At 44.1% G+C, this 16,137-nt stretch overlaps 1 protein-coding gene across 1 annotated transcript; it reads right to left on the bottom strand.

Annotated features, from left to right (window-relative positions):
* Nucleotides 1–272: 272 nt before the first annotated feature.
* Nucleotides 273–11,828, bottom strand: sv2bb (synaptic vesicle glycoprotein 2Bb). Its single transcript, XM_029154344.3, has 15 exons — nucleotides 11,636–11,828; nucleotides 8,639–9,074; nucleotides 8,285–8,511; nucleotides 6,066–6,246; nucleotides 5,718–5,869; nucleotides 5,035–5,168; nucleotides 4,618–4,707; nucleotides 4,353–4,466; nucleotides 4,123–4,211; nucleotides 3,574–3,649; nucleotides 3,401–3,489; nucleotides 3,099–3,232; nucleotides 2,192–2,392; nucleotides 1,887–2,046; nucleotides 273–1,793 (listed from the first exon to the last, which is right to left on the bottom strand). The coding sequence occupies exons 2-15, from the start codon at nucleotides 8,851–8,853 to the stop codon at nucleotides 1,610–1,612; spliced, it is 2,046 nt and encodes a 681-aa protein (XP_029010177.1). The 5' UTR covers nucleotides 8,854–9,074; nucleotides 11,636–11,828; the 3' UTR covers nucleotides 273–1,609.
* Between the last annotated feature and the right edge of the window lie 4,309 nt (nucleotides 11,829–16,137).

The following is a 16,137-nucleotide window of genomic DNA, read 5'->3' as shown; positions in this document are numbered from 1 at the left end:
TTATTATTATTATTATTATTATTATTATTATTATTATTATTATTATTATTATTATTATTATTATTATTATTATTATTATATTTGATGGCGTTTCCCAAGTTACTTGTTTACTAGTTAGGACTTCACACATTCCAGAGATTTGTCTCTGTTGGATCATTGGTTGAGATTATGTTACATCATTACATACATTTTCTGCATCCATATAAATTTTTACTGTGTTTTCTAATCAAAATCCGATTTGTTGTATTAGGTACAAAAAGGATGCATATGCATCTCGGTGCATCTCAATTTATTGGGCTCAGCCACAAATGCACACAGTAACAGACAGAACTGGACTCAACAATAAACATTTGTACAGAAAAAGAGATTAAAAAAAGCAAACAACAAAACAAGCCATCAACTATGACATTTCATCTCAGCTTTACAGTAATACACAAAAACATCAGATCAATTAAAAATTCATTCACTGACAGTGATTGGAGCCACTAAAACACCATACATCAAAACCATTGTTAAATGTGCATACAATCCAGTAGAGCAGTTCACAGGTTGTGGAAGTTTGGGGAGTGTTTAAGGACACGAGAGCTGACTTTTGACAAGGAAACACACTCACAAAATGCAAATGAATGTAGTTACGTACAGTAGATCATCAAATATTATGTGAAACCACATCTGGTTTCAACCGGTAACCTACAGTATAAAGCATCTGTCTACTGGGAGGAGGCAGCCAGCTACAGTAGAAACACCCAGATGAGCTTGTGAATTTGTGCTTCAAAACAAGCTGGTGATGGACAGTCCAGACATGATGACTTCTGTTTATTCTGTGCTGTACAGTAAAGCATCGGCATCAGCATCAGCATCAAAGGTTCTGAAGCACAAGTTCACCAGTTCTTCTGCAGCTTAGTCAGCAACCTTCTCATCTAGAGAAGTCACATAATGGGAGTAGGATAGAAATGTTTTCACAGTTACTCACGTCAAGTGTTTATTGCATCAATTGAAAACATCCTCATTCATTTACAAGCATTTTCATACCAGTGATTTCAGTTTCTTCCATAAGACGGTGCTATGATAATGCGCATTGAGGACATGAAAAGAGAAAAGCATCAGCAGAAAAACAAGAAGGTGATGAAGGAAGTGGGACGGAAGCAACAAGAGCAAACTGGACGTGGAAGGTCCACAGTCAGCTGCAGATGAAACCTGCTACACGCTCAGACAGGGACGAAAAAATGACTGCACACACTCCAACATGTGTGAAGCTGATGAGTACGTGTTTCCCTGATAAGCTTCAGCGGGAGGAAGCTTTGCATTATTTGCCATATCCCCGCTGTTATTAGCCTCCTTATTAGTTTGACACAGTGGAATGTTAAGCTTGAAGAATCTACAGGATGTGGTTAGTACAGTCACTGCTCGCTCTCTGTCGGCGTCATGCATGCAGCAGGGCTATGATCAGTGTGTGGCTAAAGGAATGGCTGGGTTTCTACAGCACAGCAGGACGCCCCGTGTCTGCAGACGTTCCTTTGAGTTTGAACTCATCCTCATTGTGACACAATCGGCATCCGCCTCACCTTCAAAGCCTCTGTCATCATTGAAGCCACACCTCCCCCCGCGCTCACTGCAGGATCTTTTCCCTGGTGTCCGGCAGCTTGAGGGCCACCAGGCCGCCGCTCACCAGCGCTGCGAAGGACAGCAGGATGGGCACGGCTTTGGTGACGCCCACGAAGCCGGAGAAGACGGAGCTGCCCAGGACGGCGGCCAGCTTGCACAGAGCGTTGAGCACCCCGAAGGCTGTGGCCCTGGGGGACGCACGGCACGCGTGGGTAAAGGGAGAAGTGCTTTTTTATTTATTTATTTTTGCTCAAGCCGACGTAGGTTGAAAAGCTTTGTACCTTTTAGAAGCGGGGTACAGCTCCACGGTCACCACCTCGATGCCGTTCCACGCAGCCGCGCTGACGCCGCAGAACAAGCACTGCAGAGCGATGATCGCCGATGGGCTGGAGCTGAGGAACAGGAGGAAGGTGCAGCCGGCTGAAGTGAGCATGGAGCCGCCTGAGGACGAGCAGAAACGTGGGGCGTTAATGGATTCACACAACTCGCCAACAGCCACAGTTAGAAGCCAGGAGGCCACACCTTATTTAGGATATTACAGCTTGTAGCAGCTTAAAAACTGAAAAAGAGCAAAGTTTTACTTTACCAATGATCTTGACCCGGCCAATCCGCTCCATGGACAGAGCTGACAGGATGTTGCCTGGCAACACAGCCAGACTTCCCAGGAAGCTGACCAGGTAGATGAGAACATCGTTCTCCTCAACGGTGTCCAGGTGGCAGCCGTGCTTGTTGTTGCTAAAGGTGGAGTTCTCCATCTTACAGTCGATGAACTTCTCCTCCCACAAGTCTACGTAAAGTATGTGACACTTTATGACAAATTAAGACGTCGGTTCTTATTTGATCGCTTTTATGATTCAAACTAACTAGCAGCAATTCATTTTACCATCTCCTAGTGCTGCTCAGGAAGGATTTCTAAGGTTTTATAAACACTCATAGTTTTTATTCTGTTAGGTCTACAACATTACTATTGTGAATTAACAATAACTACTGTATCAGCTGTCATTTGAACTGATGCTCCTAAAATTGTTTCTATTATCAAACCTCTAGCGCCCTCTAGTGGGCTCTATAGGGTCAGAAACTCCTGTCTGTGAGTTTTCCACTGATCCTTAAACGCAACATAAGTTTGTGGATCTGAAAGTCATCTCACAGTTTTGAAACAAGGCAGATGTGACCCACACGTGGGACAGTTTGTGCCAATGCATCTAACTATACATTTGGCATTAGTGACCATAGACAAGACCTAAATCCATATAATTTTTTTTGTACGCTCCTTGGACCAGTTTTCTACTTTCTTTACTCTTTACATCCTGCTTTAGTTTTCGCTGAAGTGAAGGAACATGACCTCTTCCTTTCACACCAGTGCAGGCAATGACTAAATATCTAACAACCATGTCTGTGCCTTTAGATCTGTCCCACATGTCATTATTGTGAGTAAACAGGATGTCAGTCCTTAAAGTTGCTCTATGGAGACCGGCCATGTGGTCAGAACGTACCCGTGTTGTAGAAGACAGTGGAGCGGATGGTGCAGTTCTCAAACACCGTGTCCGTCGACGTAATATCCTCAAAGTGACAGTCCTCAAACAGCGAGTCCTCAAACTTGACCGACTTCATCTCTATGTTGATGAACCTACAGAAAGAGGAGCCATCTCTGTTAGTGTAGGGCACAGGGTCAGACACGCACGTACGAAACTCTCCTCAAACCTGCTACAGTCATATATTATTTAATAAAAGATCTGCTGCTGATCTAATTCTGTGCGTTTGCTTTGTGTCCAGAAGCTGAATCACAGACACTTACTTGTCATGGACGTATTCTCCTTCTTTATGGATCTGGTTCTCCAAAGAAAAGTTGAAATGGAAGTTCTCCACTCGTTCTTTATGGAACACCTAAAAGAAATAATCCATCATTTCTGTGTGTGTACATGTCAAGTTCACCGTGTCTGTGGCTGTAAGGATTGTGCTTTACTTCACCTTGACCTTGGACTGGTACTCCTCATACTGCAGGTGCTTGATCATGTCAGGGAACCAGACGGACAGGCCGTAGTAACTGTGAACACAAACCAGTAGTTACACTGTGGGCACGTAGAGAGACAACCTCTAACAACGTTTTACAGGACAGTCAAACACGATTCCAGATAGGGCCAAACAGAAGCCAGTTTTACCATTTAAAGAAAAATACTACTTGAAACTAAAAACTGAAACCCTGAAAACAATGGAAAAGTGTATGAAAACTCAATTCAAATAAATTTATGTATGGAATTAGAATGTTAATTACAATGTTTAAAGCAATCAAAATCAAAGAGAAATGTTTCGCTGTAAAGCTCAATGGAAAACATTGTTCAGTCTGCTGCTGAGAGACGTTCTGCCCTGTGGGACGGCGCTGAACCAGGGGGACCTACGCTCGTCCCGAGGACAAGTAGCTCAGCTTTCACGTTCACTCTTTGCTTTGTTCGCAATGATTATGGAAAGTGACAAAACCTCATGACCCAGTTTGGGTCCTCTGACCTGAACTGAACTGACCTGAAAGCCATGCAGAACCAGATGACGGCCATGAAAAGGGTGGCGAACCTCAGCTCTGCAGACAGGAGGGAGGCTACGTTCCTCAAAACCTGTGACACGGATGCAACATGACATTATGTTCAACTGTAGGCTGGAAGTGAAGCCGTCCTGAACACTTTGGCACTGGATCTGTCACACACAGACTCTACTGGTGCTTGAGTCTGATGCCGACCATCGCCATCACCACGTACCAGTTTACAGAGTGCAAGCGAACGCACCGCCCATCGCTGCACAGGCGTGCCTGTCGCACTCTGGATCTCAATGAACTCGTCCTCCGCTGTCTTTGGAGCCTTGATGTGAGTCACCTGCATCCGACCACAGACACAAGTGTCCCTTTTTAAACCCTCCTTCCATTGAACTCAATCCAACACATGCTGACCACTATTGTTCAGATATGGGACTTGTATTAGCTAATCGAGACTCTGTCTGGGTCTGTTTCTAACTGCAGCCACTCACGGTGAAGACTTTCTCCGGCTGACCTTTGGCCCTCCAGTTGGTGTCATGGACCTGCTTCAGGATCATCCAGGCCTCATCGTGTTTGGCGTTCTGCTTAAGCACATGGGAGCATTGTCACACAGCCTTGTTTTAGCTTCTGTACATAGTACACACTGTAGACAGAAGCTTTTATTGTTTGATCTATGATGGTTACTGCAGTCTTTTTTCTCCACTGGATCCTAAAAACTTGTTTTTAAACTCATTTAATCTCATTAAGGGGACAAGCAGCTTTAGTGATTAAAATAATTCCCAGACTCATTAGTCTGTTTCTGTCTACGTGTGCCATTAAACCTTGTTAGTTGGGTAACTAGTTTGCAATATGCTTTCGTGGGTTAACTGGGATTTAAAGAAGTGATGCACTGAGAATCGCAGCCTCACCTCCAGCAGGAACCGAGGGCTCTCAGGCATGAAGGTCAGTCCCACCAAAGAGGCGATAGCAGGAAGAGCTGCAACGAGGACAAACACTCGCCAGCTGTGGAACTGGAACTCTGTGCCCATGCTGAAGCCCCAGCCTGCACCGGAAACACAATACTGTATTATGTTAGAACCAAAGAAGCCAACTACATATTTAGCACAAAGAAATATCTACCATGTTTTACCAGCTGGAGCATCACTAGAATCTCTAAAGGTCTGAAAGTGAACTACTCTCTGGAACCTTTCATCTGCTTGGACGCAATCTGCACTGAGTGACTCACAAAGTCCCAGTCAGAGCCCAGCTCTGCTAAACCTGCTTCACCTGTGGACACACTTAGTGTGGACACATTTCAAACAGCGTCTCTTCATTCTTCATTCATTTATACTTACCCATTCACAAGATCTTTAAGCTTGACAGCTTCTAACTGAGAATTATTTTGGTGTTTGTTGGTCATCATCACCATTCAGCACGAGGCTGAGGTTTGACCTTAGTTTTGGAGGAGGAGCATTGGCTGTATTTGAATCCGTCCTTGTTCATGTACTTTTGCATTTAGTTTCTTTGCTCCCTTTCTTTCTAGGACACTTGCTGGCATGCAGTAGCAGTAGCAGTAAGTACTGTAGAAGGCGACCTAGAGCGCTGATCTCACCGTATCTCGGTATGATGCCCCAGGCTGTGAAGGAAGCGTAGATCCCCCCAATCATCCAGAACATGCACAGCCACGACAAATGTTCCCCTCTCTTGTCCATCTGAAGAAACTCAGAGAAGTATGAGTAGACGATTGGCACAGTGCCTCCAATACTGAGTGCAGAGGGAGACAGAAAGAGATTCAAGCATTGTACACCATACAACTCACATGATCAGATGATCAGAGACTACGTTTGGTTAACAATGTTTACATGAAACTGACTGCTCTTTATTAGTATCTAGACTGGGTGTATGTGCTATATGTGTTTGAGGGGCCTAACCCCAGCAGACGTGTGCATTTGAGTGTTACCCAATGCCAGACAGCAGCCTGAAGAAGAGGAAGAAGCCATAGCCCTGTGCGAACGACGACAGGAAGGCAGAGACGCAGTTTATAGCCAACGCCACGATCAGACAGCGCCGGCGGCCCACTTTGTCTGCCAGGCCGCCCCACACGAACGCCCCCACCATCATGCTCAGAAAGACCGTCAGACCTGCAGGGACAGAGCAGCACTGAAGCAGTCAAGAAGACGCTTTGTCCTGTCTACTAGACGTACAGGACACGGGAGCGAATCGAAGGTCCGGCTGACCGGAGGTAACGGAGGAGACGCGTTCCTCCGCTGAGGCCTTGTTTGATAGCTGCATGCGTTTGGTTCACTGGGTCCATCATTTGTTAAGTGAGCACACGTCAAAACCTCAAAACAAGTAAATAGAGTCCGGCTGAGGACAAATCTGCCCTCGCCTTTAAGTGTGACTATGGGATTTAGTGATAACTGATCTGTATGAACACATGAAAAATGAGAGTCAATCTAAAATGAACCATTTGAAGGATCCTTTAGCTGAGTTTGCTCATGTTCCTGTGGTTCTAAAATGAACCATTTGAAGGATCTGGCACTGTTCTCTTCCATTTTATAGCTGAGTTTAAAAAGTGTCCTAAAGCTGCACTGGGAATTCTTTCATTCTCCTGCTCCTGCCTTTCCCCAGTGAATTTGGCACTGGTAGATCTCTGGCACCAGTGCAGATGCCCCCCACTGTGTGTGATGAATCACATTAATGCTCAAATTATGAAACCTCTTCCACACCTAACATATACTGTAATTCGGCGGAGGAGCAATCCATTTCTAAACAGTGTTGTTGAGCACTGATCAGTGTGAACGTGAATACGAGCACGCTTGTCTTTTCACAACGCACTGCACCAAATCAAGGTGAGAACTGAGGGGATGAGAGAAAGAAAGAGAGTTGTAAAGATTTCTTTCTTAAACAGGCACAGAAAAAGGGGCATCATGGGAGGAGTAGGTGGGAATTCAAAGAGACTTAAAGGTAGAAGTAAAAAGACAGCAGCAGCATACAAATGTCACACAAACCCTCAGACAACCAACGCTGAAGTGCAGTAAAGGAAAGTAGGTCAGTGCGATTGCAGATCTGAGGCCGTGTGTCTTGGACAATAACACCTGCGGGTGAGTTGAAACGCAAACACAGAGTGAGGGTGAACTGGTATCACCTGTCCTTATGCTGTTTGAACCCTCACCTCATCTGAACGTGCCCTGCATCTGTTATGGGAAAAATTGTCTCTTCCTTATTTCTATGTCTCTTCCTTACTTCTATGCAGTTATTATACGATTTATGACTTATGTTCAGCAATTAATATCTTATGTTTTGTCTTACTGTATGCATTTGACATTTCACCTACACTGATTCTAATGGTATGGGCTCATTTATGGTTTGATTAATGTGTAATCAAAAGGGGGGAGTGTTATGGGAAAAAATGTCTCTTCCTTATTTCTATGTCTCTTCCTTACTTCTATGCAGTTATTATACGATTTATGACTTATGTTCAGCAATTAATATCTTGTGTTTTGTCTTACTGTATGCATTTGACATTTCACCTACATTGTTCAATGGTTGTCTCTGCCTGATAGACTCTCAACTCTAGCTCCCAAACCCAAGGTCAGGGAGTTGTGTCTCTGTCTGTTGAGACTTGGTGCTCCTTTCTCACAGATAGTTGGACAACAGCAATGCAGGTGTGAGAATGTTAATATCTTCACACACACTGCGACAGGGAGGAGATGGTGCATGTCATTTGATTGGTTTAGAATGACAGTCCACCCTAGTCGGACAGAGAAGCTAAAAGACAGAAGCAACTTGAGGATCGTGGGCTCTTTGCATCACACCCTCGTGGTGTGTGCACTGATATCCCCAGCTGGTTTTTGGTTTGTTGATGTGCACGATCAACATCCATGCTTTTTATTTGCTTTCCCCATTATTTTTTATTTTCTTTATTATTTCAATAAATAGCACAAAAGGACAACTCTCTCATCTACTTCTTTATGGAAAATTTCCACCACACATCCCAGCCATCAGCCTTTTTTACTCTACACTTACAGTAAGTCCCTCTGGTGGCCATGTGGGGACATGCTGTTGTGTGCATGTCAGCTGGGTTTAGATTCTGTCCTCCGGCCTAATGCCTTACACTCCCAGTAGCCGCTGGCTGGTTTGCTCCTTGGAGACACATAGGGTTCAGAAATCGCTTACCCAGCATTCCTTTCTCTGCATTAGACAGGCACAGGTCCTTCTCTGCAGACGGCAGGACAAACGCAACCACAAAGCACTCGACTCCATCAGCCATGAGAGCCAGGCCCAACACCATGAAGAGGGTCCACTGGAACCTCCCGTGACCACAGTCCTCCATTATGTCCTCGTACTGCTGAGATAACTCCTCCAGTTCAGAAGCGATGTCTCCAGCGGTTCTGGCTTTGCTCCTGAAAGTCAGCAAGTGAAGGCAGGGAATGAGTTTGATGCAAGATGCTAGTGCATAATGTGAACAGGCCTGGAGAAGGATTTATTAATGTCACTACTCTGAGCAGCCAACGGTGGGCTGGGCCTCACCGTGCGGCTCTCTGGGCAGCCTTCACCTCGTCGGGGTGTGGAATCCCCTGATACTCGCCCTCGTACATCTGATCCTCCTCATCGTGTCCTTCGGTGGCGTCGCTGGCCGCGTCCTCCTCCTGGTATGGGTACTCTGCTTGGTAACCATAGCCACCTCCTCCGTCTCTATAGCTGTCAAGCTCTTCTTGTTGGTAAATGTTGTTGTGATGAGACATTCTGACTCGGAATGCCGACTCACAGGTAAGAAGGAACAGTAGTAGTTAAACTCTAGTTTAGTTTAGCAGGATAAGTGACAGTGGTAGTGATGCAGAGTGAGTGGAGCTGCTCTGCTGTGCATTGGTTTCTAATGGATGATGTGCTAGAAGAGGAAACAGGAGGTTTGATGGGTGCTGCTCCTTCTGGTGGCTGCAGCGTCCAGGCAGTTCAATTTTCACTCCTGAAAACAGAAAGGCTCAAATGAGCTAATTAGCATTTTTGCTTAGTGGGATTTATTTAAGAGACAACTCTCACACTATGTTCAAAACGAATGTTGATGCAAAAGACACATTATTGTAAGTTCTACAGAGAAAGGAGTTTGTTTTGTCAGTGCTGAGTTGACATGCTGAGTCAGGATTCTTTCATTCCTTCACTTGCTTCTTGGCCACGAATGCGTCCATATGGCGACTGAGACCCAGTCACAGGACAAGACAACAGGAGGAAGCTCAGCGGCTCTATGTCCTGGTCGGATATAAATCATAGAGTGGACACTTCAACTGAAGAAGGACAAGTCTCCCGTGTTTTACAGCCTTCATCTCTGTGGGTGAAGAGTGACCTGACAAACAGTCACAGGTTCGGCTCAAATGCAGCCAACCAATAAGAAGGCCGTGTCCAGTAAGTGCTCACTCATCCAGCTCTTATCTGGATTATCAGAGTAGAGTTGTGGTGTTGGATGTGATCCTGTTTAAATCATATGAGCAACCACTCATAAAAGTAGCTCCATCCACACCTGCATGAACAGATTTGTATTTACCGACGCCCCCTCTCGTCCTCTCTGTTCAACCTGTGGCTATTTGATCCTCTAATCAGTGTCGTCTTCTAAAATCAGGTTTTACAGCTCAAATACTTACAAAACAAACGTAAACCTGAACCTGTGCCATGAACCAAGCACTTAGAAAATGAATCTAGACTAGATTGTTGAAATCAAAACAGGAAGTAACAGCAGCGGTAAATGAGCTGATTGACAGCTGAGGTGTGACGAGCAGCAGCGAGCGGTGCTTTGTTTGTGATCACTGGCCGGCAGGAAATGACCTGAGCAGACCACTTTCCACTCCATTTACATGGAGGCTGACCCAGCGGTACCAGGCCACACTGACACATGATTAATGTGCTAGCAGAGTCAGCAGGGAGTCTGCAGGTCTCAGCCGCTTTAACTCTTCTTCACTGAATGCCGGTTTGAAGGAACTGAGTCTATTTTATATTTCTTAATTTGTCCAGTCTACTGTAAGTTGAACATTGAGCTTGATGCCCAACTCGGTACCATCGCCCATCCTGCTGCTGCCAGTGATTTCATTCTTTTCAACTTTTTTTTCTGAGGACAATTAGTGTCAGAAATAAGGAGGCTGGAATCAAACAGACGCTGGGTCAGACTGGGATCTGATGCTTGACTGGCTTCACACTTTATTAGCCATTTACCCAACAGCAATAGAGCCGTTTGGATGAGCTGAACATGGAGATACAAGAAGGCCTTGAAGCCTAGAGGATGTTCTTTAACTTTATCTTTGTGATTTCAATCAAAAATCCAGGTGCTGCTAAATCCACTTGTGTTGCATTGTATGGTGTTTGCATTTCCCTGTTTTCTCTCTTGCATAATGGCAGGATGGACTTTACCCAGCCAACCTCAACGTTAACCCCGACCACATGCTTCATTGGCAGCCCAGTGATAAAAAAGGAGAAAAGCTTTAGTCCGAATCTCAGGTCCAGTCCAACACTAAACGACCCCACGCAGAACGCTGCTCTGCTAATGGGAGTGGATCTGAGTACTAAAAGTTTACACATTAGTCAGGAACAGCAGCCTCTTCAACCTATTGATTTTGGAAGGACACTGATGTAATAAACAGTGTGAGCAGAAAGACAAAAACAGCGTCGGCGAGGAAAGGAGGCTGGAAAGGAAGCTGGCGTCCACCCAGTTATTTAGACCAGATTAATAATTCATCCCGTTCCTTCTACAGGACTCACACGCTGTGCACTCCACTGTTTCAAATGAGGGCAGAAGTAGCTGCACTCTGCTGCAGAGCAGCGTCGACTGTGGGACCTATAAACGTTACATTTTTCATGCGATTGCTCTACATTGGAAAGTTGGTTCACAGCAGTCCATCACACCGTGGATGTACATACTCAGCGTACAGATGGTGGGTGGGCACGTCCCACTCGGGGCCCGACAGATGTGCGCTTTGGGTACTGTTACAAAAAGCTTTGCTAGCGTAAGAGAGACAAACCCAGCTTTATTCTACATTCAATGCTCGTCCATGTTACACAGCAGCTGAGTCAACAGCGAGAAAAACAGCCAAATATACACCTCACAACGAGACACTGACACGAGTGTGTGCATTGATTACATAATGCGGGAGCCTTCGCCTCAGCAGCAGCTGCTGCACTTCCTGCTCGGTATTAATAGATTGACTATATGCCCCCGTTTACCTTTCTATATACCCTGTTTTCAACTTTCCTCACAACATGTCAAAGATGACGCAGATCAGCCTCTGACCCACTGCAACCCAAGTTGGGTTCTGCTCAGTAAACAGCAGCTTATCGCTGGCACTCAAACTTAAAAGCAACAATTCCAAAAAATGGCACAATGGTCTCAGTTCTCAGTGAAGCTGCTAAACAAAAGACAAAAACTCCATGAATTATTAAATATCCGGTGGCTCCAGAACATTAAAATTAATCACTAGCGAGACTCCATCACATTCAGACGCCCGTTTCTGCAACTCAGACTACATTGAAAAACACTTCACTCACCAGAACAGACTCCGAAGACTTTGAAGGTGTCCCGACCTCAAAACTAATTTTCAAATTCATTCATGGCCTAAAATTGTAATGTGTAGGTTTCTACTCACTATATTTAAAGAGCATCACTACACAAACAGAAGTGGAGGATTAGAGCAGCAGAGGACCGCCCCACCTCCTCTCTCCCTCTGTCTCTGCAGCGCTCCTCCCTGCTCGCCAGACACCCACACGACTCTCAGTGGTTCAGTCCTCCTGTTCACCGTGGACGTGAAGACCGTGCCATCTGGCCAACTGGTGGGGGAAAATATGGGGGGGGGGGGGGCTGCTTGTAGCGAGGGATTGGAAGAGGCATATGGGCGGCTGGTGGGAGGGGGATGGATGGATGGAAGGATGCAGAGAGGAAGGACGGATAAAGGAGGAGGAGGAGGCGAGGAGGAGCGACAGATGTGTTGACTTAGTGAGTGAGTGACAAAGCTGGAAGCCATGTTTTCAATCATGATTGAGTCCTGCAGCTTTACAGAAACTCAGTGTTGACCATATACTGTTAGATGTCTGTCCTTCCTTCCTTTTTTTCACATCATGATTAAGAGATGAATGAAGGAGATGAGGATATAGAAGAGACACACTTGCTGTTTTTTCCCTATCATCCACACATTTTCACACACAGGATGACTTTATTTTTGTTATTATTGTAATAATTATTTTTTTAAATTGGCCTACAGTCTGCTCACTTAGCAGCTCCACTGCCAGTCAGTCAAAAAACTCCCGGTAATTTCGAAGAAACAGTCGTTCTATCTCACAAAACGGACAATTTCTTCTGTCACCTCCTGACCTCTGTGCTGTTGCTTTGTGTCTCACTTGTAAGTTGCTTTGGACCAAAGCGTTGTAAATGGAGCATGTCAGTCAATCAGTGGATCACACTAACAAACACGAAACAGATCTCAACAAAGCCCCTCAGTAAAACGCTTAAAGACAGCACCCAGTGGAGCTGTCAGCTAAAGTGGCACAAATGTGTGGTGAACTAAAAGCAGTAATAATAGCAGTTCATAAACAGAATGGATAAAGGATCTGTTCGGGTCTAATGCCTCTTAGAGTTTCAGTTTACTAATTTTAACAATGATAAATATGTGATACAATACTGTATGTGAAACAGGATGAACAACAACATGTGTTGTGTATTGGACACAACGTTCATACTTTTTATTATAATACTTTTGGTTTCACAGTTAGACTTATGAGTGTAGCTGTAACTGTATCATAATTATGTAAAAAGTCAAAATCAGGCAACTTACTGGGTCTTTGTGAAAAAACAAACAATTGTAGTAATGCAAACATTGTCAGGTTTTGGCAGAGCTTGGACCCACATGCACAGCACAGAGACCACAGGCAGAACGTAGGGTTAAACGGTTTATTCAGAATCACAGACAATCCGGGTCATGCACAGTCAATCACGGGGCTTCGGTACCGGTGGGGCAGGCTGGTTCGGATACAGAAGAGCGCAATTTTACGGTACAGTGAGGGAGCAGGCTGTCTCGTAGTCGGGCGGTCAGGTTCGTTATCCAAGAGCAATCCAAGCAGTAGTACAGATCAGGGAGTCGGCAGGAATCAGAAGTCAGAAACGGAACAGGGTCGAGGCACATGAACAGAGTAACTAATTGCTGGAAAGTGTAGTCTGGCTTACAACGATCTGGCAAGGTGTTCTGGGGCTGATGGTGCTTAAGAATGCTGAGGATAATTACTGATATGGAACAGGTGAGACTAATGACGACCGGAAGTAAAGCTGAAACTAAGGTGAGGTGGCAGGAAACCGGAAATATAATGCAGTAAGGCAGGATGTGACAAACATAGTGCCTTCAGGTTGTATGAAGCAGTTGGAGCTGGTTTAGGCAGAGACTGGTGCTTTTCTAAATATAATCAGTCACGTGATCATAAACAGGAGCAAAACTGTGCTACTAAGGAGAAAGAGAAAGCACGTTGTAATACAACACGGTGCAGCTGCGTCCTCCAGTTCTGTAGCAACACAGCCACCACAATGATAAATCACAAGTGTAGATGCGCCTTCGTTTTCTGAGCTCGCTTCATTTTAATCCAGAGAACGGCCGCTGTAGTTCCCCTCTCTCTCTCTGTCACTGTGAATAAAGTTGAATTGAACGGATAGGCAGTAGTTACCAAGGCCTCCCTTTGGCCTCCAGGAGGAAACGCCACCAAAGCGTTTTGTTTCACACAACAACAACCAAGATCAGTACAACTTACCCACTGACTCAAAACCTACAGAATGTATATTTGAATATATTAGAGTATTAGTAATATAACCCTGCCTACAATACACACCCAGTGGGAGCAGAAAGCATCTTTAACCCACAGTTTCTGGCAGTAGATTCCAATGACTCAGCCACTAAACAGGCAGTTTAAGAATCAGAAAAAATGCCGATGTCATTCAATTATTAAATTCATGTCTGCAGTGTTAATCTGATCTATCCCAGAGTATTATTCTTACTGTTAGTGACTTTACTGGCACTTTTATTCTGAAGGTCCTGCTTCCTGATTCACAGTTCTTACAGTTCGAGCTTTATCATTTTACCTACTCATTTCAACACCTCTCTTTTCTGTCTGTCCCCGCTGACATATATAAAATAAAAGTCTTTCTTATTCTTGTGATATACCCTTACTTCCTGACTTTGAGCTGCCATGTGCAATACTTCCTCTATTTGCAGATTTTCTTGCCTCAAGGAGTTTTTCCTCTTCACTTATGCTGTCAAAAGTTGAAAAACTAAATTACCACAATTACAATTAGCAGCTCAGTGGATGAAGGATGTCCCAGCATCTAAAGTGAAGCAGTTTTACTGTGACACACTTCAGAGGGACCTGAAGATTTATCACCAAGGTCTGAAGCCTAGTCTTAGAGGAGGGAGGGCGTCGTCTTTGTGAAAGTGAGTCATTTGTGTGGAGAGTTCAGCTCTGTGTTTGTCAATATGTCCAATGTTTTTATTAATTATTACCCCTTTTTAAGCTTCATGCTCTTCATGGGTCAGCTACAACAAATTTTGATGAAATGATCAAATGGTAACAGGTTTAGATGTTTGTATAGCATCCACCATGACATTAAATCTAATCTAAACCTTTGTGTTATAGCCATCGCACCACTAACAGTAGTGCAGGGCAGTTCTGTTGCTTTTAGAGTTTCTTCTGCATAGTAAAAGCATAAATAAAACGCTTTCTTATTTGGTTAAAGCTTAACTAATGGTCACCAGCTAAATTGAAATTTTTGATGTGTCTAGTCAAAGAAACAAAGCAGTCTTTGAATTTCAAGGCTCTGCATGGATGACTCTGCACAACTACAAACAGATGTAGCTTCACAGCGTCTGCATTTTGAAGATTGATCTGCCCGATCTGGCTCAACACAGCAAATTAGATTGGATGAGAGTGGGGTGGACTGCCAAACTGTGGCCTGCCTACAAACACTAACTAATGAAAAGGGGTTCCACTGAAATATGGTTTCTGGCAGACGTCAGAGCTGCAGTGCAAAGCATTTTTCATTGGTTAACAGTCTAAGCTTGATGATTTGCAAAGCTTTCTTTACGGTTGTTTACATTACAGGTCGGGGCTTTTGTAAAGTCATCATTTATTCAGTATTCAAGCTGCAGGTGACGATTCATCAGTAAGTTTACTATTCTGCTCCACATAAAAAAAAACTCTATGCAACACTTTACTTGCTTTCTTCTTCTCCTCATCCTCTAAATCTGCTGCTTTTCTTGTCTGCATTCTAAATCAGGCCAAACCCAAACAGCTCTCTCTTTATCTCTCTCTTTCTCTCGCTGTCCTACCAGCTTGTTTAGCTTATAATTTATGATTTCACTGGGGACTGCTGGGAAACAGAACTACTCCCTGCACCTGCTGTAAAAACAGGGTTTGAATGTATCTCAAAATGTGGTTGTGTAGCCAGGATAGTTTTGTAAAGGGATAAACCATCAATTCCACCTGAGACCACGTACAATAACTAATAATACATTTACACACTAGACAATATCCATTTATTAAAGAAAACTAAAGATTATATGGTTCACTTGTAAATTTCTTATTTTGAGCAAAATATCTTAAAATATTTGTTTTCACTCACTTGTAAATGGAACAGTTTAGTGTTATTTGTATATTAGAACTGTGAAGTGTCACTTGCCGTTATTGACTCTGATCACTGTGACACCAGTTGCACTGTGATCCACTGCTGAGTGGTGAAACTAGGGATGCTACGGGATATTTATGATGAAACAGGAGCAGCGTTCTGACAGTTCGGCCACTTGCTCCTGCTGGCTTATGTGAGAAAAGCCAAAAACATTGTGTGAGCCCAGAGTTATATTATGTCTTTATTGGCCTTTGGATGCTAAATTCTAGAGTTCTGTTGTTGTTCCAGGCTCTGTGCTATCCCTTTGTGACTAAGACATGGCACATGTTCATCACACTTGTTGGATAAACTACAGAAACAAATCAAACACTTTGCCAGATTTAAAAAAAGGTGC

This window comes from Betta splendens, chromosome 6 (genome assembly GCF_900634795.4).
Source record: "Betta splendens chromosome 6, fBetSpl5.4, whole genome shotgun sequence".
Taxonomy (NCBI): domain Eukaryota; kingdom Metazoa; phylum Chordata; class Actinopteri; order Anabantiformes; family Osphronemidae; genus Betta; species Betta splendens.
Note: the sequence above shows the minus strand (reverse complement) of the source record. Positions and strands in the feature narration are given on the sequence as shown.